This window comes from Streptopelia decaocto, assembly GCF_964273445.1.
Source record: "Streptopelia decaocto genome assembly, chromosome: 6".
Lineage (NCBI taxonomy): Eukaryota > Metazoa > Chordata > Aves > Columbiformes > Columbidae > Streptopelia > Streptopelia decaocto.
The window spans coordinates 62,507,598-62,535,425 of NC_138660.1; the positions used below are offsets into that span (position 1 = coordinate 62,507,598).

The following is a 27,828-nucleotide window of genomic DNA, read 5'->3' on the forward strand; positions in this document are numbered from 1 at the left end:
CCTTTGGTTTTAATTATTTATACTACCTCTTAAATTAATGAACAAGATACATGTGGGTTTTGCTGCTCCACCCATGGCTTCAATGGAGCATCTCTTATTTTTTGCCGTGGCTAATATTACAATTAAAACATGGAATACATTCTGCGAATTTATAAAAAAAATATAAAAAAAACGGATTTCCTTCATGCCTATATTATTTACAGAGCAAACAAACAGAGGGAATCAAATCACACAACCTACAAAAAGGGTGAAAACCAGGGCCTTACTTGCTCCCAGTAGCGAAGAAATGTAGCGTTAAGACTTGAAACCCATTTCCAATTTTCTGTGTTTGTAGCACGGTCTCTAAACAGTGCATTATCTCACACGCCAGATGTGCCGCAATATCTAGGTACAACAGGGTACGATAAGTATGGAATTTCAGCCCCATTTCTTCTTTTATGTTTTAAGTCAAATCCTGACTCTCATTTTAATTTAGGTTTTTGTCTTCTTTGCTGTGTGCTTTGAGGGGTGGGAGAGAAATGGGGAGTTTGGCGTTCAATTATAGAAACGGAACAAGAAATCATCTGGGACTTAGAGTATCTTAAATTAACAGCACAAGAGAAATCAACATCCAAACCTCTAATTTTATTTAAATTGGTGTAAAGCTAAAGTATAGAAACAACTTAAGTGGAGTTAATCACATCAGCATAAGTGGAATTAGCCCCCAAGACAGCAGTCTCTTGGCTGACACAACAAACTGCATTTGGAACTGAAATGAAGGGGAGAGCTCTTCAAAGTTATTTGAACCATTGTCAAATGCTATTCTGAAAATACTATTTGGGCATTAAGTAATTTGAACACATGTCAATAGATAACTCTTACTTTTGTGTTACTGAGAGGTTCAGCAATAATAATCTTAAAAATAATAATAAATATTACTGTTCTGTCTCAGCTGAGAGGTGGTAACCTCATAAAGCAGTCAAATGGTGTAAAAAGAGGCTGTTTTTCACGTCTAAGTAGTCATGGTGGAAACAGAGGAAATAAAAATTTGCACTGGGATGAATACAGAACTTGCATGCAGCATGCTGATTTTCTGGTACGGTAATAGAATTTGGGATTTGGAAGGTGGGAGTTTCAGCTCAAGTGAAAAGAGAGACCCCAGTGGGGGAAAATGAGCTTTATTCTTCCAGGCCCAATTTTGTCTCGCTGTTTCTCCAGGAAGGTTCCTGTGCCCACGAGGAGCCATCCAGCACTCTCTGCATTCCAAGCAAATTTCTTACTGGTCTCTGTGGGCTCCAACTGCATCCCGATGCCCAAACATCAGCCTCGTGCTGATGGTCCTGTCGATGCAAAGGTGGTTTCTGTGGAAGCTGAAAAGGTTTGGTTCCTTGCAGGATCCAAGGGCTGCACCTTTAAACAAGCCGAGCGTGATGCACGGTGCTTCCAGTCATCCACAAATGAATGAGCTAATTGCTATTTTTTTTCCTCTGGTATACTACATAGTCCAATTAAGTTGCTAAGCCAATCATCTTGAAATAAATCAACCATATTGTTATATAATTCTTTTTAATAAACAGAAATATCATTATATGAACTAGGTTCTAAGGGTGCCAGATGCTCCTAAACTCCTAAAGGGAGTCTATTTGTTGCATTGATTTTAAGAAGTAAGCCATTCCTGTGTGATAGCTTTTATCATCCAAAATGCTCATTTCATCTGAGTTTAAAGTAGATTCCTGTCCTTCTCATACACAAATGAGAGCACGGAAGAGCTAAATATGGACCTTCCTTAATTGCTCATCACATATTCACATAAAACTCTTGTCCCAAAACACTGAATAAATGTCCTTTTTAATACAATTAACAGAAGTGCAACAGAAAAGAGAACCGAAAAACTCTCAGAATATGAATATGAAGAAAAAAACCAAAAACATATAACCTTCAAAACCAAAGGTTTTGCTGAAGAAATAGTTTGTGCTGGAAGGTTAGCACTTTGTAATGGGACAAGGGGATGGCCGGGCTTCATTGCCAGCAGTGGTGCTCAGTGCGGAGCACGCTGGCAGCATCTCACACACGGGGAAACATCCTTCCCTCTGTGGAAAAGAAAAATAAAAACCATGTGCTTTAGTCTCAATTAACGTTTCAAGGTTACTGTGGAAGGAGATGGGGAGCAGAGATGTTCCCTTCAAATGCTTTCAGTGACGTCGGCTCCTTCAGCGGAGAGCAGAATGCGCAAATCTAACCCAGTCATCAGGCACGATTGTTTTTATCTTTCTGTCCTTGGTTTATGCTTTTTTCTCCCATAGAGAAGATTACACAAAACAAAACAGTGTTTTGGCTGGGTTCTTTTTGTCAGCTTCATTGGAGGGCTGGATGAGTCGCAGAGAAGTCAAGGTATGCAAAGCAGCTTTAGTTGCCAGATCTCTTCTATCCCACCAGCAAGTGCTTCCTGAAGAAACTCCTGCTGAACATTAATGATCTGCACCCCCCAAAGATGCAGGACATGCAAACATCAGCAAGAAAAAAGAAACGGTGACTACTGAATGGCTTCAGTTCATCCATGCCTACCACTCCCATTTGTTCCTGTTTAATTTGGACCTCACCAAAACAGCTTTTGCTTTATGTTTTTACTTGGACAGCGATGACTGAGAGCTATTTCTCTGCATAAAAGTTGAAGGAAAAACCCCTGTGGTTTCCATTTGGATGTTGGAGGGTTGATGTGTTTTGTTGTCACGTTCTATTTTTAAATGCATGACACTGCACAGGTGTTCAGACTCCAAATCCTTCGCTAAATCTGTCATCTCTCTGCAGCTTGTCGCTACCTCAGATAACAAACCGAGGGCAGAATGAAGTTCCCGTATGGTAGAAAACTGCAAGTGCTTGACAATGTTAACCATCATTTCTGTCTGTAGCTGAAAAAAATAGCACTACACTTGGTAAATTTTCCAGGTGTTACAATTGCTCTGAGGTTCATTTGCTTATCTAGTATTTCTCAATTTAATAATTTATCTACAAGCCCTTAATATGTAGGACACAAACTAGCAGATGATTAAAAGTGTAAATTGTTTTTGCAGGAGCAAAAGTTGTTAGTCTGACTCGAAGCATATGCTGGCAGTTCTACCTCTGACCTTCCTAACCATAAAACACCAGTTGAATTCAGAAATACAAGATTTACAAAGAATTACAAATAATTTTTCTGTGCCTGCCTTAAGCATATCATTCCAATATATTTGGGTATTGCTAAAATATAACACTGCTGAGAATATAGACATCAGTATTTTAAGCAAGTTGGTCTTGAGTCTTTACTCCAAAAACAGGGCTAACCCACACTAACGCTGTACTCATAATTTTTGCTGAATCTTGTACACTGCTGGTGTAGACCTCAGGGAAAAATATACCATGTTCAAGCTATTATATATATAGGGGTAGAGAATGCACATTGCTGCTCCCCCTGAGCATCCTCAGCTGCAAGGAACATTTCCAATGCCCCCGTAGCACATTTCCTTCTGCCTCTACAAGACCGTTCTCTGCTGCAATTTTGGAAGACCAAACTCAAGACCTGTCCTTGCAAGTAAAGCTTAGATCTCCTCAGGAGATCCTCAGGTCCTTCTAGTTAATTTAGAGAAAAAAATTGTGAATAGCAACTATTCCTTTGCAGATGGTTATTTAGATTTTGGCTAAACAATCATTTAGCATCCATCACTAAACAGAAACGGTGCTGCCTGTTTCAGTGATACAGTATTGAACTCCAAGGGACGAATCTGATTCTTGTAAAACTAAGTGCAACTTATGCAAGTCCCCTGAAATCACAGAGCTGTTGGAGAGGGGCCAGAGGTGCCACCAAGATGACCCAAGGCTGGAACAGCTCTGCTATGAGGACAGGCTGAGAGAGCTGGGGTTGTTCAGCCTGGAGAAGAGAAGGCTCTGGGGGGACATTATTGTGGCCTTTCTGTACTTAGGAGGGGCTTATAAGAAAGATAGGGACAGACTACTTACAAGGGCATGTTGTGACAGGACAAGAGGTGATGGTATAAAACTAAAGGAGGAGAGATTCAGGCTAGACATGGGGAGGAAGTTTTTTTACACTGAGGGTGGTGAGAGCCTGTCCCAGGTTGGCCAGAGAGGTGGTGGCTGAACCATCCCTGGAGACATCCCAGGCCAGGCTGGACGGGGCTCTGAGCACCCTGAGCTGGTGAAGATGTCCCTGCTCATGGCAGGGGGGGCACTGGGGCAGCTGGGAAGGGCCCTTCCAACCCAAACTGTTCTATGATTATATGATAAGTTTTGATACTATTCCCTACTTAATCCTTACTACCAGTCACAGAAGAGAACTGAGCCAGGGATCCCCTGAGAAATCTGAACCCACACAGAGTTCACAGGGCTGGATGGGTGTCACCCAAGGGTGCTGGAAGAGCTGGCTGGTGTTATTATGAGACTGTTCACTGTCGAGTTTGAAAGGTTTTGGAGATTGGGAGAGGTCCCTGATGACCAGGAAGAAAAAAGCAAATGTAGTGACTGTTTTTCAAAAAAGGCTAAATACAATCTGGGAGATTACGAGCTGCTCGGACTCACTTCAGCCCCTGGGGAAATCATGGAGCAAATCCTCTCTCAAGTCATATCTGGGCACATGAAGGGGCAGATGATGACTGGGAACAGCCAGCATAGATTTACCATGGCTTTACTAAATTTACCACGCTTGACTAAACTGTTTGCTAAATAATTATCAAAAGACTAGATCTGGGGATGAGGAGAAAGCAGAGGAACATCACCTACTTCTTGACACAGTCTCCCAAGCATCTCTGTCCCACATTGGGACGTGACCACCTTGACAAGCCAACTATTGTTTGGGTAAAAAAGCGGCTGAGCTCAGAATCAGGAGGTAGTGAGTGGTTAATGGGCCATACTCTAATGGGACGTCAAAACCAAACAGTCTCATTTTTCTGTAAGACTACAGACTGAATTCGCAAGGGGATTTTCTAGGCTTAAATTTTCATAATCACTATCATTACTGAAAAGTTTTGACGTAGTTTGCTGTAAAAAAACAGTATAAACAAAATAAAACCCGCAAAACCTAATCTACCCAAAGAGGATGATTTAAACAATCTTGTTTGCTTCCAATTTCATTATAAACTTATTTTTAAAATATTTCATTGAAAGTTGCTGCCGTGGGGTTTGAAGAGTCTGGAGGTGTCACTAAACACGCAGAATTTCCATATTAATGGAACTTCCGATTCAAAAGAGACTGATGGGTGCTGATTATTTAAGTAAACCTCTTCACCTTTGCGTGTTTTTACCACTCAAGACCCATATTTATGCCAGCAGAACAACAGCACCGGGAATTTCGTCACCAGGTTCAGCAAGCACCTACCAGAAAAGGCAGAGCTGCCGCCTTCCTCCTGCTCTGCCAGTTTAAAAAAGAAACCCTAGCAGCTTTATTTTTTAAACATGCTGGTTCCAAGTTGTTTATCTGAATAATAGGTTTTGAATGGCAGCATATATAGGGACTTAGCAATTTGTTTCCTTGTTTCAAATGGACACATTCCTTGAAATGAAGTCATATTTGCATTGTGTGGTAGACTTAAAGGACAACTTTCATCTGCTAACTTCCCAGGACATGGTCATATATATATAATATATATTATATACACACACACAAAACATGTCAGAGGATGGTTGCTTGGTAATATAGCTAGACACAGACTGCATCATATTTGAGATGTGTGGAAGACGGTGCACTTCTTCAACAGATGGTTAGGATGAATGCTCCAAAGCATTTTGAAGAAAACATAATTATTTTGTCTGATGGACTTAAAAATACCCCAGTGCAGACATCTGATTAGCACTGTGGGAAAGAAGAATTTATCTTGAGTTATCTTTTGATAATCATATTTATATTTCACAAAAATTTAAAAAAAGATTCATTGTGATCTACTGACTAAATCATCCTACAGATGGTCATAGTATTGCAGACCCTGTCCCTTCCAGGACTGACACAACACAGGGAGAGCTCAACCAGTTGGTCCCAGAATTGAGACCACGATCAGAAAATGAGCAACCAGACTAGAAAAACAAACACATTTATGTACTTTTATGAGCTACATCAGCCAGCGGTACTTATTTATACCATCTTACAGAACACTGGCAAATGCATAGAATATTAGCGTACTTTTACAGTAGTGTAATTTATAAAAGGAAAAAAATAGGAAAAGCTCTGATGCATCTATTATTAAACCTTTGCTGAGGGGGATGAAACTGTTAAAACACTGATCTTGCAAACACTACTTAAGATTGACAAAGTACAACCTAGGAAGGTTATTCTGTATCTTATCTTCCAGGGTCAATAATTCTACACTTGGAGCCTCCCCTGCACCTATTTCTGTTTCCACATGGTCTATATTTCAGATAGGCACACACTGTGATGTTCCTAACCAAACTGATGCATTTCTCCCACACATTTATTGTTCTTGTTTCTGACTGCTGCCAGAAAAACTAGCATCTTGTCTAGCTCTTGATGGAAAGTTTATCTATTAAAGATGATGACTTGTATGAGAAACAGGTGGTGGTTCCAGGTAAAAAGACTATTTTACAGACTACTCCAAACATATTTCTTTCAGGAATGGGAAATCTGAAGCAACATAATGTTTACAGCAACAGAGCATCTGATGCTTCTTTACAGCATCTTTCAACAGAAGTTTTTCTTACCCAGTGACAGTTACAGAGGTTCTCACTGCTCACAAAGAAACGTGTCCCTCAGGAATTCGTGGGATATTTCTTTAATCAGAAATTAGAGACTGAGCAAAACATGTAGGCATACAATCTGTTTCTGTGTAATTCCTGCTGTTATGTTTCTTGTCAGCCACCGCTGTCTTTACTCAGAGCACTGATGTGTGCCCAGTCCCATACGCAAAGCATAAGGCGCCCTTGAAGAGCTTGCAGCAGAAGTTATAAATCCAAAAATTGCTAAATTCTCCAAGAGTTCTATACGTTCAGATGGTATATTTTGACCCTAACAAGTTATGGTTAACATCTATTAAGATATTCTGTGAAAACCAACAGGAAAGAGGGAAAAAGAAGAGATAGAAGTCAGTCCAAACACACGCAATCAGCAAAAAAGATCAATAAAGAGGCAAAACTTGCTGTGACTCGCAGTGCTAACATTGTAGGTTTTTGAGGAAAAGGTCCCCAGGAACCAGCAAATAATGCAGCCGAAAGCAAAGTGTCTCATGAGTGATAAAAGAGAAGATAGCTGAGCATAACAGGAAGGAATTAGGAAAACTTTGTGTACAGTATTAGAAAAGAATTTACTAAACAATATGATACCGTCAGCTGTGAAGCTTCCTAGGGAGTATCATGGGACCTTCTGAAAAAATCTAGTGAGGAATACTGGGATGTGTTTGGTGTGAGCATCCTACATGACAGCAAGATGTCAGGTCGCTTGTTCTGGTATCCAGCTGCTGAGTTCAACAACAAAAGAGCGGGAAGAGCTTGTGAGACAGCAAGTACAGGATGACCATGAGCCAGCACTGTGCCCTTGTGGCCAGGAAGGCCAATGGCATCCTGGGGTGTATTAGAAGGGGGGTGGTTAGTAGATCGAGAGAGGTCCTCCTTCCTCTCTACTCCGCCCTGGTGAGACCACATCTGTAATATTGTGTCCAGTTCTGGGCCCCTCAGTTCCAGAAGGACAGGGAACTGCTGGAGAGGGTCCAGCGTAGGGCAACAAAGATGATTAAGGGAGTGGAGCACCTCCCTTATGAAGAAAGGCTGAGGGAGCTGGGTCTCTTTAGTTTGGAGAAGAGGAGACTAAGGGGGGACCTTATTAATGTTTATAAATATATAAAGGGTGAGTGCCATGGGGATGGAGCCAGGCTCTTCTCGGTGGCAAACAATGATAGGACAAGGGGTAATGGGATCAAGCTGGAACACAAGAGGTTCCACTTAAATTTGAGAAGAAACTTCTTCTCAGTAAGGGTGACAGAGCCTGGAACAGGCTGCCCAGGGAGGTTGTGGAGTCTCCTTCTCTGGAGACATTCCAACCCGCCTGGACATGTTCCTGTGCGACCTCACCTGGGTGTTCCTGCTCCAGCAGGGGGATTGGACTAGATGATCTTTTGAGGTCCCTTCCAATCCCAAACATACTGTGATACTGTGATACCACAGGTTCATAATGGATGCCCAGGTCCTAAATATAATATAACATGTAAAACCTCCTGTAAGTTGCATGACACAAGCCATCCCTATGTTTTAAGAATGCAAATTCCCTTCAGTTTGTTTTGGAGTAAGCTTTACTGGGCACCTGAGCTTCGAATCCATGTATGGGCTGTCTTGGGATACAAGTCTAGGTATTTCTTCCCCGAAGGATCCAATCCAGGAGGAGTTTTCACACACCTGTGACTCAGGTTATAGAAAGAAGAAAACTATTTTTTTTTTTAGTTGTTTTTTGTTTGTTTGTTTGTTTTAAAAATCCAATGTCTCCTTGCAGGAGCAAGTACATCTTCTGCTAGGTGTGAGAGGAAAGCCACTTTCCTATTCTCATTGAATTTGAACACACATACTCCACCGCCAAAAAATGAACAAATTTGTACTTATTCTCCCTCTTCTCCAAAGGTAGATCCAAGCAGCTCAGTCCCTTTGAGGGCAGGGGCTGAGCACCCTGCTGTAAATACCATCTACCTTGATAAACATGATACTGCCTTGAGAGATGCAAGCTCGCTTTCCCTTCTTCTACCCAAATTAGGGGATACATGCAGACATTTGCACTGTGAGACTGGAGATATTATCATCAACTTATTAATTAGGCATTAAAAGTTGTTTTAGCTTTGGCTGACCAGCTTCCCTTAAAAAGCCTGTTAGTCTAAGTGAAAGGACCAGAGGAAGGCTCTGAACTTTCCAAAAGGGATATATCTGAAGCTACTGATTGTTTCTTCTGGAGACCTTGTGAGGTATCTCCCTTCCTTCTGCATGGGGAGCTTGCTGAGTCCCATTCTCAGGCACCATATGCAAACTGCAGGTGTTTCATTCAAAGCTGTGACAGAGAGAACTCCCGTGCTGTCTTTTAATGACTATGAATTCTCCAGAAATAAAGTTCCTGATCACATTTAGGTAAGATGTTATTCTCAAAGTGAAGGAATGAGTGTGGTGGGGGGAAAAAAAAAACACAACAAAAACAAAACCACATACATTTGCTTGTGCACTTTTGTTGCCCCACTAAAATGGATCACTACTTCTTTTCCAGAGAGTATTTTGAAGAGGTTCCTGAACCAAATTAATTATACAGTAGCCCACATTTTCTTTACAGCCAAGGGAAGATTAAAATGTCTTCTGCATCCTCGACATGTCTGTACAGTAACAACCAAAACCCTGAAACGTGGCCACCCCAGGAAATCCTGGTGAACTTCAGACTGAGATGCAGGTGTGGTTTGGCTTTCAGGCTCATTTCTGTTTGAAATATTGTTTTAGTCCATTTTCTAAGAAAAATCAAGCTTCCTATGATGCTGTCGCCCATCAGCTGTACATCAGCCCTACACAAATCACTGCTCAGCCATTCTGTGCACTTCAATCGCATGTGACAGAACTGATGTTCTCAAGGATAATTAGGTTTCTATTAAATGATTGTAGTGGGTAAGGCAAAAATTGGGGCACAGGGCACATATGCATAGTAGAGCGGGCTTTATTGATACCTGCTCACAGTCCGGTTTATCTCAATATTCCCCGAAGGCACAGCCGGAGATTAATATCATTGGCATGGGACAAGTCAGTTAAGGGACTACTGGTTTGTGTTATCAGGACTACGGTTTTAGTATCTAAATAGAACATCAAGTTGAATCTTCTTCACAGTTACCAGCTTTATTGATATCAATTAAAAATAAAACTAGTAGTTTAACTGAACTGGACAAGACAATTCAATCCATCAAAACCCAAAGATACAATACCTATTATATTTCTATTTTTCACTATATTATTCTTGTTATCCGACCAAAAAAAATAACTGTACTCTTCACTGAAAGAATATTGCAAACTCACTAGAGGCAAATTCCTGCAGAATGTTCTTCTTAGTCATCATAAATACAAAGTTAGCTATTTTTAATTCATTTCTTTCCCCATTGTTCTACACCAAGTATTAAAAACAGCGACACTGAACCTTCATTCTAAGCAAGCAGAGTAACAGATCCCATTCCATACCCACAAAAATGTTTTGTCAAATAAAATGTGGAGTTTAAATTCCCTAGTCACAGCATTGTTAGGCTGTCCACTGCTGATAATACACAGGTTGTGCATATCTGAATAAAAGGATTAGGGGGTGAATACCATAAAATGGATCTGAGTATGAGGTATGTCATGTTTCTTCATTCTTACATTTAGAGGCATTTCATTTATTTTAAATCAAATAGGTCTTAACAATGAATTCATTCTCCTGTCAGACACTCAGCTACCTTGGTATTATTTTAAGCTAGTCTCAGTTAGGTGCCAGGAACTGGATACTGAGGTTTAGTGAGAAGAAAAATAAGAAGAGGCTCAAAGAACGAGATGGATGATGATAGTTCTCCCAGTTTTTAAGAACTTGAAGGAAAAACATCATCCATTATTTCACCAGAACTGCTGTACGGAGAAAAAATTTAAAAAATCTGGGATTTGGGGTTCTGAAGGGAAGGAGAGAAAAGGTAAAGAAACCGAAAACCTTCTGTGCCCTCAGAATGTAGATGTGGTGGAAATGGAGTTTCTTGTATCTCCTGGTCTTGATGTAAATTTTACACCCCAGACCTCACTGCCACAGCAAGACCTTGACAGGGAGAGGGTGACAGAAGGGGAAAATAAGCTTTCTAGAGAAATAGCACAGTCTGAAGAACCTGCAGTTCTTGCTCCTTAAAAAATGAAAGGCAGTATGATAGCCCCCACATCATGTTCCAGCCTATTGCTTTAATAGTGGATATCCACTCAGATTTCACCTTGTAACAACCGAGTTAAAAACGGACAATTTTAAATGGAAACACTCTAGAACTACGTTATACAACCTAGGACGCAAAGCCAATAAAGTCTCGGGACTGATCCACTACCAGAGAGTTTGGACAGACAAGGGGCAAACTAATGACCACTAGTAGATTCTGGAAAGGTGGCTCTAGATATTTAATTTGTTTCATGTACAGATACAGTATGTTTTGTTTTAAAAAGCAAAGTTGAAGTATTTTTTTCTACTTATCAGTAGACAGGAAGATAGTCTTTCTACCTGACCCTGGCTACCATACTTTGGATCCAATGGGAAAGTGAGGAAGCCGCTGCTTCTGCCAGAGGATTTGAGAATTCTCTGTGTGGAAAAATAACTTTGGGAGGATGAAGCAGGGAGGGAGAACAAGAGGTGACAAAGCAGGGAGCTCGCAGCTTGCCAAAAGCCTTTGGAGGGCCAGAGGCAAGCCAGAGGAACGCAGAAAGGAGCGGTAGATTTGTCATTCCGCACAGAAGACCCTGCAGTTTGATTCAAAATTAACTCAAAAATGGATGTTTCCAATACTGTAAGACTAACTTGATGACTATACACGGTAGGATAAAGCCAAGTGTGGCATAAAACAGCAGCTGTATCACAGGGTTTGTCCCAACCCAACAAGTAGTTCAGCAACAGTCTTTTCCCAGTCCTCAATGGCCACAGAACTGAAATCAGCCAGTGGACAAACTTTATCTGTTAAGCAAGGTGCAATTTAGCTAGTGATTGTCACATATAAGTGTTCAATCATCTAATTTGAAGTGGTCCAGGCTAAAACACCCTTATCTTCAGTGGTACCACAGTGAGAAGTAATATTATCTACTACGAATCGTTCCACAAAGCTGATTAGCATTTTGTTAGTTTAATGAGTGGAAAACAAGACAGGTTTTACCCTTCTCCCTGGCACACTGCTTGTTCAAGAAACCAAAGAACTGCTCTTCGTTTCTTCCTCGCCCCACATTCTCTCACTACAAAAATGTCCCATTACCAACCTATCAAGAGTCAAGGTTCAGCAGTTTTTTTCCAGCTGCAGTGTGCTTTAATCATTTTTAAGTTTTAAGATTGAAGTTTCATCTTTAACTTATTTAAGATATGTTTCTGAATGTCTTAGAGGATTTTTTAATTTGCTTTTTAACCAAGGAGGCTCTGAACTAAAAGTGTATTTTAAGAATCCATAAGAGAACAAAGTACAAGAGGAGGATTTTTTTAATTATCCCCAAATTAAACATTAAAATGTGTGAAATACGGAGCTGAGTTTCTCACATGCAATACTAACCTTCGTGACACATGGGAATACACAGCTACATGGCCTACAACCAGCAGTTGTACGGTTGTTTCCCCTGTATTTAAATCTGCATTTATACCTGGAGGTTGATTAGACATGTTTAGGTTTAAACCTTGTTGCTTTGGTCTCAGCAAGATTTAGTGGCAAGATTTTGATTCGAACCCAATGAACCAAGAAGTATGGTAGAGTTTCCATGTGGTCATGTTGACCACAGCCTCAAAGAATCACAAAATCATATAATGTGACCTCTGCCTCACAGTATATGAAATAAATATAATTATACTTTGTCCTGAAATTATATCAAAATATACTGTAAAGATATTCAGGGTTTTTTTTTTTTCCATGTTTTATGTTTTCCTCCTCAAAGTGCTACTTAAGGGCAGGGCTAAAGCTTTTTCTTTATGTCATTCACATATTCTGTTTAGTACAAACCCTGAATTTACTCAGTTTCCAAATACATGGCTCTAAGATGACTATAACCCACATACAGTTTATTGTACTTTAAATACATAAAAATACAAAAAAAATACCAAACTATCATGTTATTGTACTAAAAATGTAGATATATCAGAATTTTATTTGAGAAAAGCATGTGGTACAGCACTAAAATCCAACTCAGAAAAACACATGCAGCATCACCTTAATAGTCATGGGTTAAAAATCCTAAGCCATAAGTCACATCAATTAACACCAATTAATGTACCCCGAGGCTCTATTTTATTACACTTACATAGCTCTTGTTTCCTCAGTTACACAAAATAATGATGGCATGTATGTAATACATATTGACCATAAAGGACCATGAAGTCCAACTACAAAGCTACTGTTATGTACCTATTCCTGTTCTACAAACTCTAACGTTTCTTCTTCTAAGAACCACTCAACTGCTTGGAGTAAGGAGAAAATTCAGCTTGGGAATACTTTGTTACTGTCAGTCTGTCTGTCTCTCTCCTGCAGGAACTCCTCAGGCTCACTCCATCTGCCTATGGAACTGGTTTCTTTCCATCTTCTTCCTCTCCCTCATAATACATAATAACAGAAAAAAATATAGAAATATCTCTATGCACAGTATTGTATTTTCCTAGATAATGGGTACAATAAGAAGACATTAAGGTGGAATCCTGGTGGATTCGTGGTATTAGAAATACCTGGTCATCAGCAAAATCAAGTATTATAAAGTCATGAAATTCTCGACTTAGCATGAACATAAACCAAACATGCTAGATCTGGAGAAGCAGAATTAGGGCATTCAAAGTAACCTCCACTCTGCACTGTAATGACACAATAACCATAATGGGTCCCAATGCACATAAAAACTGATTTTAGAGACATTAGATTCCTAGTTTTATTTTTTATTTCTCCCTATTCTTTCATTTTCACTTCCCTGCTAATAATAGCATCTATTACTACCAATCGTTTGGAACAAAGAGAAAACCCATCTCAAGAACTACAGCTCTTAATGTTCTTTAATTCTACCTTAAATTACAGTCAAGTCATTCAAATTCTGTATTTACAGTAAGCACTGCCATGCCAGGGAGAGCAGAGCATCATACCAGCGCTGAAATCTCCGCTGCGAGGACAAAACTACTTAGTCTTAACTCTGGGCCCATCTTCATAGCCCGTTATTCCCTCTCCACTCTTAATTAGACTAGTGTTGGAAGAAGAACCTACTACCAGTTCCACCTATTATTTTCTTCAACTCTGATTCTTTAACTACCTAAACAAACTGTATAGACTACAGCTACAAACATGGTGGGAAATTGAGAGCGCGAAACCAGAATGGGAATGCTGAATGGGGTCGGGGAAATACACAAAAGCATATTTAAGATTTGAATTGAAAGGTCAAAGCTGCCCATCAAATCCAGGATGAATTTATCATAGTCACATGAATGGGAACTTTCACTTTGCTCTTTTCCAGTTCTGCAAGATTTGATCCAGTAAAAATTTCAAGGCCGCTATTTTTGCTTTATAGTGGGTATAGCCAAGTGGTGGGTTTAAGAGCTGGGCGAAAATCAGGACTAGAAGACAGACTAACAGAGCAAATGCACTGTTCTGTGAAGTACATTTGCTTTTAAACAGTCACTTCATCACAGCGATTTTGTGATGAAGGCAAAAAACTATTCCTTTTTCCTCACTGCATTGGGTTTTGATACATGGACAAGTGTGCGTGAAAGACTGAAAGCAACAGTCTTCCCTGCGCAGAAGAGACTAAGATACAACCCACACTTATGGAATCACAGCTTTTGTCTTAAACCATTCAGCATAGACTAGCACTGATCTTCCCTTAGTGCAGAAATGCCATGAATTACCACGTCTTATTCAATAGTCGAGCCAAATACATGTTCACACCTCACCCACAGTAAGGGTTACTGCCCAGTGCTCCCTTCCCACCCCACATCAAGCAGCTCTTGCTTCTGTATGTTTTTCTTTGTGAACTGTTGATTAAGGGTAAAATTTTCAACAGTATCTGAGGAATTCTGCACACCTAGAGCACAGTTGTACTTCTGAGTCTTGATGCCTTGAAAATCCAGAGCAGTGAGCGATTTCTATGGCGGCTTCCTTTCTATCCATTGTGCTCGAGCTCCCTGCAGAATCCAAGGAAGGAAACCAGAAAGGTGGGACTATTAGCACATCCCAATTTGGTGTTTGGGCTCCATCAATCTTCCCGTTCACTTCCCTGTCCGCTACACTGCGCTACCAGTAATAAGTAGTACTTACAGCACATCTCTGACATGTATGGTAAAGCACTTTGAGATACAGAAAAGTACTTTCCACATTACAGATGGAAAGGTTGAGACTTGGATTTTACATGCCCTATATGCAAGGGAAGCCTGGGGTGTCTCACGGTCTGTTGGACATCAAACAGACTCGCTGTAGAGGTTTAAAACGGGATCTCTAACCTTTCCGTGCCCCAGTCAACCTACAAACGAACTGAAAAATATCAGTCACCAATTCCATAGAACTAGGTCAAAAGATGTGACGTCAGGACAAGCTGGGTTTAGTGTTGCACGTTAACCTCCTATGTAAACTAAACCTAGCCCCATCCACTTTAAGCCACAACTCCTCATTCAGGATAATAAATTCTCAAGCTGCTGAAACCAGCATTTGTTGAGCTGTCTTCATCTTCCAACAGCCCGCATTCCTTGGGTTGCTTCTGTTATTACACAAGAATGAGATGGAGGCTTACAATGCCTACAGCATCAAGAAAAATACCAAAATATACTAAAATAAATGAGATGTTGGGCCCAGTATATTTCAGGAGAAAGATCTCCCTGAAATTAAGAGGGATGGAATTACACCTATGCACTTCCAGATGACCAGAGGGAAGCGTTTACCTTTCTGAAACGGAGCTGGGAGTTTTGCACGGTGCTTATTTCTGATTCTCACTGCAAGGGCACGTTACACAGACCACGTTTGCAGGGCTAAGGAGACAAAATTAAAGTAGCCAGGAGGAACATACCTCTGTGTTTCTATGCCCTACATGGTGTACATATTTTAAATGGAAATGCAGCTTTATCTCAGTTTTCAAGCTATTTCTGCATATGAAGTCATGTCTTGTACTACAGCAAGTTATAAATGTTCTTCTCAGCTCAAGTTGTTAAACTCAGTTTTAAAAAAAACCTCTGTAAAAAATTTGGCTTAATTGTTTGACAAAATGGTTTTCATTATGGGTAAAAAATCCCAGTCCTTGAAAAGTCCAAGGCAAACATAATCTGTCATTGTATTTCCCTCATATCAAATGCTATACTTCAATCTTGGAGGAGAAAAAAAAAAAATCTTAAAATAATGTACTTTGTCTTTTTTCTAATTATTTCTCATCTATACAAACACTACTGGGAAAAATTAATTGCTTTTAAGGCTTTGTAAAATAATTGATTCCTGGGTTTATAACACGGTGACAACTCTGATAATGTTATGAGACAGTTTCTTGATAGGAATTCTGTTGCAACTTTAACTATAGGCACTAGAAAATGCTGCTGTAATCCTTTATTAATTTCAGAGTGCAAAGATGTAGGAATAAACAAATAATTAAGGTGCCCCATTACCCTATAGAACCACAGGTCCTGTCTGTGACTGTACCTTGCCAAGGCAAAAGGAAAGTGTCTACTGCTAAAGCAAACTCTGCTTCTTGATTCAAAACCTGTATACAGCCCTTTTTTTTTTCCTCCTGTTTCTTTCTTGAGGGAAAGGGGGAAATCTCCCACATTTTGAAGACCTCACATAAGCTGTTTCAAACAATGTTGTGAAAAATGACATTTTAAAGGTGCTAATTAATAATGTGAAAAGAAAATGCAGGTTACTGACAACATTTTTAATTCTTTTAAAGAAGATTTCTTTAAAATTACTGCTAATATTCCCAAGGAAGTAGCAGAAGCCCCATCCCTTTAACGCATTTAAAACTAACTTAACAAAACACTAGAAGGCACAATATAAACCATATAACCCTAACACTTCAGTCTTTTCAATCCCCAACATGTAACCCCCGTTTATTTATGAAGAGACAACTAACAGGGCATTCAGCAATTATGTGCCAATTGAAAGAGCTTACTGAAAAATCATAGTAAAGCAATAGTACCTGCTAATATAATACAATACAACCATTTCTGGTCTTCTTATCAATAACAGCCCAGACATGTACTGACTGTGCATTGCAACTGATTGTTTTGATCTATATGGACAACATAAGGTAAACCTGAGTTTTAAGATAAATGCATTTATACAGAAGCAAGTTGGTACCTTCGACTGAAGCAACAGCAGGCTTCCTTGCTGTTTAATACACCCCAACAGGCAAAGGAGTTTAAGAACATTGTACGTATTCATACTGCATGCATACCGGTACACCATCTATTAATCAAAATAATAATCCAAGAATACGCTACAAAAACACATCCATACTGTATTAAGGAAATACTAAACATGAGCTTCTGATTGAACAGTATTAGATGCAGCATACAAACAATCACCTAACACCGCTTTCAGAAATTCAGCCAGATTGTCCGCCATGATCTTTAGCATCTCCTCAAATTTGTGAAGTTTTACACATTTTTTTATCCTACATTTGTGCATCTTTAAAAAGTAGGTAAGTACATGCCACACTCAGGTATCTGAAAGCCAAGCAAGCTTTTTAAGTTTAAAAAGTACTTCTACATTCACTAAAATGCAGTGCCAAAATATTTTGCATTCTAATGTCCCTGATTTCATAAAAAATTAAGATTGCACCATCAGGAAGGGTTGATGGTAGCATTTCTGGGTTACTAGAATGCTGCTGAATCGCAGCACTGAAACCCACATTTTTTTCTTTCTTGGCTGAAAGGATGAGCCTTTAGTGTTGTACTATTATTAACCAAGTTGATCTTTGCTTTAAAAAATAATTTTTTTAAAAAGACAAGAATTAGTATCACCAATGTCTGCCTGCTAAAATGCTAGTTAGATTCCAGAAAGGCATCAGGCACTCCAATACTGTCCAGAGAACAAAGACTAGCACAGAGACTTTTATTCAGTGCATTACCACTGGCATCAAATATTTCCAAACTCAATTAATAAGCAGCTGAAAATTTAACCAGATGTTAACCAGAAGTTCTGGCAGTAGTAGTATTTACACAACTTTTAAGTAATAGATCAGCGTTAAAAGGTATGCCTAAAATGCTTTAAAAGTACCTCACACATTCTCATTTTGCTTTATTATTTAAGCTGATGTATGTAAGCTGTGAAACTAATTGACTCCAAAACTTTTCTGGTTTGTATATAAAGAATGCAGAAAAGAAAAAGAATACTTCTGGGTGAGCTGAGTGGCACATCCACCTGAAAACCTGCACTGACTACACATTATTTTCGTTTGATTCAAGACAGCAACTTTGCTTCTGTACCCAACCTTCACTCCAAGCACTTAAGACCACAGCAAGCGACTTCCCAACACCATCCAGAAAACAAGGGAGGGTGTGAGTGAGAGGTTGTAGGTATGAAGAAGGAGCGTTTTTATTTAGTTCTCTTCTGCTCAGCAACTTTGTAATCCATTTACTGCTTTCCTTTCCCATTGCTCACCCCTGTTTAGCTGGGAACTGGGCTGCAAGGATGTGAAGAATGTAAACAGCCTTTTCTTGTCCAAAAGGATAGGAGTGTGAAAGAAATGTGTGCCTTATCGCAGGACTGCAGCTCGCTACTTCATTCCTATGATAAAGTGCTGGAGCAAAAAACATTACACGACAAGCACAATCCAAAACCGGATTAGAATTTGACATAAGCTTCCTCAAAAACTAATCAATCAACTCACGCTGTAATATTAGACTCCAGTTCTTAAGGAGGGTGTTTAATCCCTTCAGGGTTTATTACACACTCCCTGTTGACTGCAGTGACAAACTTTCAGCTAAAAGGCAGCTGGCGAAGGGAGGCAGAACTTTTGCAGCATGAATTATGGAAGTAAAATACAAAACAAAACAAAACACCCTCCTTAAACAATTTCAAAATAGCATTTTACTAATACTTTTTACAGTGAAGACCGCCTAACTTGTTTGCGAATGCAAGTTCTCTCTTTTAAAACTGCAACGAGGATTTAGATCATTTGTTTTCTAGCATTAATGCCCCTCAAACAGGATAATTCGCTGGTTTGGAGACAAGTTCTGCTCTCCGCCTGACTCCAAGCGCTTTGCTTCCCCATTACACAGGTTTGAGCTCCGCATTTCACCTTCTCACGTCAGCCCCCAATTCCCCCACGTCGTGCAGCACCTAATCCAGGCGTGTGCGGCGGTTCGTAATACAAATTACACCAAAACCCTTCGCCGGGGCTGCAGAACGGCGGCACTAACGGGGGAGCTCGCAAAGCGCAGGTGACTCTGCCCACACAACCCGCCGTGTCCCGCACACGGGAAGAGGCACTTGAGGACAGCAAAACAACTTGTCGGGAACGGGCGGTTCGGGGTGTCGCCCTCACAAACGCGCCCGCCCGCGGTACCGGGGCAGCCCCGGCTCCCGGGGCCGCTCTTTGCTCGGGCACCGAGAGCCCCGCGGTTCCGAACGAGCCCGCCGAGCAGCAAACGCGCGGAAAAGCACACTTAGAAAAAAAAGAATTAAAACCCGAAATAAGAGTAGGTGTGGGGCTGTGGGAGGCTGCTCGGAGCCAGCCTGCCTTTGCCACCCGAGGACACCGCGCCTCCCCGGTGGGAAAAGGCGCCGGTTCTCCCTAAAGTCTTGCGGTGGGGGGGCAGAGGGACGCGGGGAAGGAGACTTACGAGCTGGAGGACGCCCTGAACCACGATGAGGGGCAGGGGCTGCAGGTGCACCATCCTGGCTGCCGGTCTAGGAGGCGACTCCCCTCGCACGGGTCTCGCACATCTCCGCTCCGGGGAGGCGGTGTGGGGAGGGGGGGGCGGGCAGCGCTGAGCGCAGGGACACACCGCCCCGCTTGTCCCCCCTCACGGGGCGCTGCCAGGCGGCGGAGAGACCCCGGCACCGCCGCACCGCTCGGCTCCGCGGGCGGCCATGGCGGGCGGGAGGCGGGAAGAAGGAAGAAAAGGCGGTGGCGGCGCTGCCGGGCCGGGCGGTCGCGGCTCCCCCCGCGGGGCAGAGGGGGGGGGGGGGGGGGGGTCTCCTCACAACCCGTCCCGAGAGCTGGAGCCCGCCGCCTCGCTGCCGGCCATGGTGCCACCGGGGCGGAGGAGTCGCCCGGCCGGGCTAAAGTTGAGGAGAAGCCGTTGAGGGGGGTGGAGGGGGAGGCGGCGCGAAACCGCCGGGCGCTGCGGAGACCCCGCTGCCCCGGGCGGGGCGGCCCTACCCTGCCCTTCCCTTCCCTTCCCGGCGAGTTTAAAGCCGCGGCGGCGCCTCCTCCGCCCGCAGCCGCCTCTCGCCGCCCTGCCCGGAGGGGAACGGCGGCTCTCGGGGCCAGAGCGTGGGGAAGCGACCCCGGGGTTCCTTTCCCTCAGGGAGTCTCCGCAACCCGGCCCCGCCATGGCCGCCAGCTCTGCTGTGTGAAAGACAGGTGAAGGGTTTGGCTTAATGTTCCCCTCCCCAGCTCCATTTCTGCAGGAAACCCCCTGTCGCAGCTCCGTGTCTCTCGGGTAGGTCTGTCACCCGCACACGGGTGGGAAGCCGTGGTCCTTGCGGGGAAACTCAACGTGTTTCTCCTCCCCGGCTGTGAGGGGACACGGTGGGACAGCCCGGCCTGCCCGGGGGACACCACGGGGCTGCCAGCTGGGGACAGTGTCCCCTCGAATGGCTGTGGGGACAGTGTCCCCTCGAATGGCTGTGGGGACAGCATCAGATTCCAGGGGGCTCCTTGTGCGCGGCTGGAGCTGGGCAGGTGCTGCGGGCACCGTGGGGCGAGCAGGACCGGGGGAGATGGTGCCTGAATGTGCTGGGAACCCACAGGGCTGGAGAATCTGTCTCTAAATAACTCTGACGTTATATCAATTTAATAACGTAAATTAATGAATATGCTCCAGACCTGTTTTTAAGATCAGCATGAGACTTTTGTTCCTGCGTTTCCAAGCTGCGTGATTGACAAACTTGTAATGCTGTGACCTTGAAAGGGGAAATAAAGTTTTGAGCCCCAGAGCCCAGGGTTAGATGGAAACCCCGGCCACGTTCAGCACATGTGCCTCCGTGTGGCCTGGGACTGCGGTGGTGGCACCCTCACCTGTCACGGTGACACCTGCGTCAGGTCTGGTGGTGTTTGCCGATGGATAATTCACACGCGATGTGATACACGAGATCTCTGTGCTGAGGTGCAGGTAGTGGTTTCAGTTTCCAAACCCTACCTGCCCTTTGCAGATCAGTTTCCTCCTATTTCTTGGTTGTCCTGTTGCATCTTCTTACTAAGCCTATGTTCAGGTTACATTTTTACTATCTTTGTGTTTTCAGTCTCTAAAATCCTTGCCAGTGGAACAGCCTCGCTGCACTTGAGAGCAGACAAGATTTTCCCAGATAATGATTGTGGTTATTTAGTTGTTACACCCCGCTGGTTCCTCTCCGAGCTCTGCTTCTTGGCATCTCATAAAATGAATGGATGCGATCAGGCCACAGATCGCATTCTGTCATTTGGGCTCAGGAAAGGTGTAGCAAAGGAAGTTTCACACAAACAGAAAACCTTTAAAATTGGTTAATTTGTATCAGATTAAAAAAAACATTGAGAGAACTATCCAAACCAGTGACGGTCACTAAGTCAATATATTATAATGTAATCCACATGGTTACTTTTAATAACAATATTTAGAAGTTGCTTTTTAACTGTTTGCTTTAGTGGTCTTCAATCTGTCGTGCTACCATTTGATTTGATTTTTAACATCGAATTATCAGCATAAACCACACCTATCAGAATTTGAATCCCAAAGGTGCCTTTCCATCCTGGATGAAAAATAAGTAAATGCTGTTATGCCTTTGTTTAGTATTGAAAAAGTAACGTTTCTTATGGGTCTGAAATTACAATTTTGCACACATAAATTAATCTGTTACCGGCTTAACCGTAAGGAAACTCTCTGTGGAGGTGCCCAAGGGTCTGGTGTGGAGCACCCCACGCAGGGACCAGCCAGGAGACAGGGATCCTTACAATAAATTAAAATATCTTGAGCGCGATCTGGTGCTGGCAGGCGGTACTGCCGGCGAGTGCGGCGCCGAGGTTTTAGTTCCTCATGACGAATTGCATTATGCAGCGGGGTGAAAAGACTGTTATGCAATTAGTTAGAATTATGAAGACTAAATTCGGATGAAGCATTTAGATAGATCTTTTTGAAAATGAAAAGCTGTGCTCTATGAATTCAAGGAAGGCTGAATTTCTGTAATTGGCTTTTAATGGAACAATAGTGTTTAAACTAAAGTACTGTAGTTCTATCCTATTAAATACAAACAGATTCGATTTAAATGACATTAACTTTGTCACACAGGCTATCAGAAGCTGGTCTTAAATCATACTTTTTCCAGATTAACTAGCAGTAAATGTTTGTAAAGCGCTTTGAAGATGAAAAGCACAGTGAACAGCAAGTGATAAGTATTATTCTTACTTGTATCGCTTCCCAGAAAAGTCATGGTAATGTTGGTTAAGAACAGAATGTGAGGCCTGAGCTTTGCATTCCCCTGCTTTGGTGCGTTAGCATGATCTTCAAATGTCATTTAAATGGGAAAGGGAAAATTTTCTGGTCTAATTTTAAGGCACAATAACAAGGAGTTGGTTCATTTTAGGAAACGTGGTCGGTACTGCAGGAAGTAATCCTAATCTCTCTAGAAAGAGATTGGTAAACCAGCTGTGGAAAAACTAAACTCTGAGCTCAGGGTCCTACTAAACCATCTTGGCTACTACAAGACAGCAAAAAATATCTGATTAACACATGATGCCTAATGCTTGTGCACAAAGTCAATAGTAATTTTTATTCCTTTATCAAGTAATTTATAAGCACAAACAAGAAAAACCTGTAGTTAGCATCAAACCCATCCATCATTCAACCTCAATTAAATTCTCAAATCTCATTCCTCTGAGTTAGTTTAAAACACTGACACCAGCCTTTGCTCTTCTAAGTCCTAAGTCTCCTCACTCTGTTTCCAAATATTAGGAACACTGGACTGGAAAGAGCTGCCTGTGTCATTCAGTCCATCTCCCTTGACTGCAGACAGTGAAATGTAGATTATTTTCGGAAACTCTTCAAGATCCAACCTAGAACTAGCTAGTGAGGAGTGGGGGGAGTCCCACAGTGCATTAGGAAGCTGTTCAAAAAATTCAGTCCTCTGGCGTTTGAAAACCTTCTTCTAATTTCCAGTTGATATCTGGGTTTATACACATTTGTCCTTTTGCAGTCACTGCTTTATCTTAATGGGTTCTTTTTCCACCTTCCAACAATGTGTAGTTGAAAAAGTTTGTAAGGTATAGATTCCCTTTCAAATTTTGTTAATTGTGTGAGCCAGGCAGTCTCAAATACATTCTCTGGTGTTGTTGTGTTTTCCTTTTCAAGAATACATCACAATTATATTTTCTCTCTTTCTACTCTTCCAGTTGTTCCAATATTTTAGCCAGACCTTTCACGCTACTGGCAGTCTACCGATTCTGTGTCAGCAGCAAATTTCAATAGCAAGGTCCTACATTTTTGCCAGAATTGCTAATTCATTTATTGAATAGTAGTAGTCCCAAGATCTATCTTTGATGAACTCTATTAGTTATTTCCTTTCAGATCTTGAATACCAGCTGTTAAACCATACCTAACCTTCGTCACAACTGTTTCCTAATCACTTTCTCCAGCCTATCTAATGTTTTCCCACATGACATCCAATCACATTTTGATTGAAGTCCTGATAGATGACCCTATTTCATTTGTCTAGAAAATTAGTAGCCTAATCAAAGGCAGGTAATGAAATATTCATCATCCTAGAATAATCTACCTTTCTGAAGAAAAAAAAAAGGGGGGTGCAGGGAGAGAAAAACAACCAAATAAAAACTGATCCCAAACTAAATCCAACCAAATTTATCTCATTTTCTGTTTACCCATGTTTCTAAGCCTTTGTCTTCTCCCTCCAGATTTTATTCAGCAGTTTGCACATTTCTAAAGCTCATGTTTGCTGATATTGTGTTTCTCTTCCTTTCTCTATTCTTAGGGATACAAATTGCATTTGCTGTTCTACATACAAACCATTCCTGATTTTTATAGATTTATTACGAATCTCTTCTACCTGACTTGCAGTTTCCCATGTTGGTTATTTCAGAATTGTGAAATTGCCTGCCAGCGCTTCCGCATCTGCACTTCTCTGAATAAATCAGCTGTTGGACTTCGGTTTTACAATGGATATTATAACTTCCATTTCCATTTTCTTTTGCCCTTTGTATTAGCTACATTTGACTTCACATTCAGAATTTTCATTCATATAGAAAAGTAAAGCAGGAAATTAATTTGAGAGCACACCTAAACTGTCTTTAGTTCTTTCTTCATCCTAAAGAGAGAGTGCTTTGTGTTTTTTCTTTCCATATGGCCTTGTAGGAAGCTGAAGAATCTTGGCTACTTTTTCATGTGGATTTTTATGATTCTAGCTTTATTACATTTTCTGGCCTCTAATACATTAGCTTTTGTTATCAACATTTTGCTGTTTTTTTGTGATCTGTGCTTATCTTAAAATATTAAGTAAATTTTCATCAAGCTAGGCTTTGACACTTGACTCTGAGACACCAGGCAGCTAAGTTAAAAGCCTATTTTTATTTACCCTTTAATTTAATTTGAACAATGTGAAGTTTTTGGTTTGTTTAATCATTTCAAGTTGATTTTCTATGATGGACATCTCCAAATATCCTAGCTATGCGCTAGGCAAATAAGCCTATACCAGCTTCCCATTGATTTGTATTGCAGTACCTAATAGTTTTCCTCCAGTCCATGCTGGAATATTAGTAGCGCTGTTTCCCCAAGAAAGACTTGTCAAGCTGACGTATTCTGCATCGGTATTCCCGGGTCTCCCTGTTCTTCAGGATCCATACATTGCTACCAGAATATTTTGATTTGTTGTCTCGCTGCGTATAGTGACTTTCAAATAAATTTAAAACCTTAAGTTCTCTACAGCTGCATTAACAGCAGCGCTTTCTGTCTCTTTGCTCTCCATCCTCTTCGCTTCTCAATTTTCTTTATTCATCATTCCCTCGTTTATCTGAGGTGCTCAGTTGTCTTTAAGTTGACCTGGAAGCTTGGCTTGAAGCAGAGATTGCCTCTCCACTGGAATTTTCTCTCACATCAGTTAATTCGGGCTTACGCACCAAGTCTTTTTCTCAGTGCAGCTAGCGTAGTGGGTTTTTGTGTAGTGAGTAGTCTAAATAGAGAATAATGGTCTGCTGCTGCTATTTACTGCTCCTGCTTGGACTCAGGTGATGGATCTGTGCTGTAGCCCTGACAAACTCTAGTTCAGATCCTCGGAGGGATTTAAAGCTTGGCTTTAGAAGGCCATGTGTTGAGCTGTTTTTCTTCTGTACTCTTTAACTTTATTTGTCATCTTCAAAAGCATTTGAAAGAGAGACAGATGAGTCACCAGTACCTACTAACTCCTTTTGAGTTCCTCGAGTTTGCATATATTCAAAGAAGTTTAAAAATCCAAGCAGCTGAAGTATAACACAGCTCACCAATGAGCACAGATCTGTGAGTAAATTAAAAGGTGCATCCAGATCAAATGCTACGAACAAATACAATGTTTTGGTGAAGCAAAACTTTTAGTAGACATGCTGACACTACTGGAAGGAGATTGGTGAGAACAGGTCACTAATTAAAACTGAGAGGTATGCAGTAGTGGCAATTAATACATTTAAAATGTTTTATGAGCAAAAATGAATGAATAAAAAAGGGACATCTGGAAATAAGTAATTGTTAGTCAAAGTCTAATGCCAGGTAAAATACCTGAGCAAATGTTAAAGGAATTGATACAAAGGGACCCAGAGGACGATTTGGTGATTGATCTTCATTTCAGCTTTTTTATTTTTCGTGATTACATCTATTCCCATTGATAGTAATATCTTATTACATGAGGAAGAATTTGTAGCATTTCAGCTGTAACAGTCACAAGAAATGCATGTTATTTGTGTGTGTGTGTGTGTGTATTGTTTTTTGGTGTTTTTGTTTGTTTTTGTTTGTTTGTTTGTTTTGTTTGGGTTTGTTTGTTATGTTTTTAATTATGTATTTATTTACCTAGTTGGTTTGTGAATGGAATGGTTTGGATGATGAGGAGTTCCCGGTCAGGGAAGTGCTGCAGCCTGTGGTGAGGAGTTTTTCAACAAAGTGTTTTAGCATCTGCCAAACATCATTGATTGAGTCACTTAAAAACATCCTCAACAGAGAAACTGTCTTGAACTGGAGCCATAGGAGTAATTATGTCAGGTGAAACAAGGTTATCTATTTAATCTACTGTATCACTCACAATATATTCATATGTTCCTATGTCAAAGTGCAGGGGATACTCTAGGTATAGATTAATTCTGATTTAATATAGTGCTTGACACTCGGTAAAAAGTTAAGATTGATCACGTTCTCCACATTTTTATTTTAAAATCTACTAGATGTATTATAATTTACTAGAATAGTTAAACTTCCAAAGTTTATAAACTATGGCTAGACTTGTGAAAACAGGAATATGGAAAAGATTTTGGAAGATATAATAATGAAAAAAAGTAATGCTGAAAATTTTTCTTTAAAGGAAAATGAGTTATCTGTAACTGGGTAAAAAAAGCTATTAAATAAAAGTGGTTTTAAAAGTCATATGAGCTAGAGTTATTGCAATACTAAATATTCACACAGAGCAATGATAGCATCTGAGGGCAGAATGCCTTGCATTAATATTCTCAGTTGTTGTTTTTTCCCCAACTTCAGAATTTTTAATATGTTTTGTCATCATAAATGGATGTATTATTTCACCAGTTAATTTCTTGCAAAGGAATATTTCATCATTTAGAATGGACCTCCATGTGAGATTCATTTATGCTGTGGCTGCTCTATTTACTTTAGTGCTAAGATTCTAAATTCTAAAATATTTTTTTTAAGAATTTTGAAGAGTTTCCATATTTCAACTGTTTTTTGATAGAATATGAATAAACCATATCAGCACACCTGTACCATGTAGCTTATGTTTGATCTAGGAGACAAAATAAGCAAATCTGCATTGTGAGAAAAATATTTGCTGTGTGATTCTGCTAAAAAAAATCCAACGTAATACAATGAAAAAATAAGCACAGAGCCACATTAACATGGTGATTGTGACTTGACAGATTAGAATTTGCTATTGGATTCACCTAGTGTTGGAAAAAATAATGTGATATTTGGTTCAGTGAACACTCAAATCCACTTCACTTTCAGCTTTATTACACACAGTCATAATCTCTTATACAAAAAGATGCCATTTTTTTACTGTCAACTTTTGGATGGGGAGTAATAAGAAAAAATCTGCATGGAACATGCATGATTACTGAGGATCAAGGTGAACTCTGGGTAGTTCTAAAAGACAACACAAATATTTTAAAATGTTTAGAGTTTTAGCTAGTAACGGATAAAGTAGCTTAGAGACATAACATGCCCATGTGAATGTTTTCAAAGATAGAGAAAATGGTACCTTTTTCTTCCTTGAGAAGGTCCCATGTAGTTTTTAAAAAAGCCATTTTTCTGGCCAAATTGACCAAAAAGTGTATTTATTTATTTACATAATTTGCAACTTAAAAGCCATTGTGTTCTGCATCTACTCTCACATTGTATATCAGCATTTGTCAGATTGTATTATTCTTTTTCTTTTATTATTTTTAATTACCCTAAATCTACCCAGGCTAGACCGCAGTACATATCCCAGTGGCCTTTGATGCCTCTCAAGATAAAATTCTTCATAAAACATCCAGAATGTGTGTTATGTTGTCAGAACAATTATAGCAGGTTAACGACTAATGCAGGCTCTTACGCTAAAGTATATAACAGGTTGTTTCTGAAAATTAGCCCAGGTTCTTTGTTTCCTTTATCTTCCACAATGCCAATTATTCACAAAGAGATTTTTTCTGTCCCAGTGAAACAGGAAATTTTTCGAGCGTTCCTCATGTCGTGCCGCTATGAAAGAGTTAGTGTTTTCCAGATCCTGTCTGTAAGTTTGGCTTTAGGCAGCTGAGGTGGAGAGGAAGCGC

At 40.8% G+C, this 27,828-nt stretch overlaps 1 protein-coding gene across 1 annotated transcript in view; it reads right to left on the minus strand.

Annotated features, from left to right (window-relative positions):
• The window catches only part of NXPH2 (neurexophilin 2), a 38,294-nt gene extending 18,455 nt beyond the window's left edge, over window positions 1–19,839 (minus strand). The window contains exon 1 of the mRNA XM_082055658.1: window positions 19,460–19,839. Coding sequence (XP_081911784.1) covers window positions 19,460–19,513 — 54 coding nt within the window. The 5' untranslated portion in view covers window positions 19,514–19,839. The remainder of the gene's footprint in view (window positions 1–19,459) is intronic.
• Between the last annotated feature and the right edge of the window lie 7,989 nt (window positions 19,840–27,828).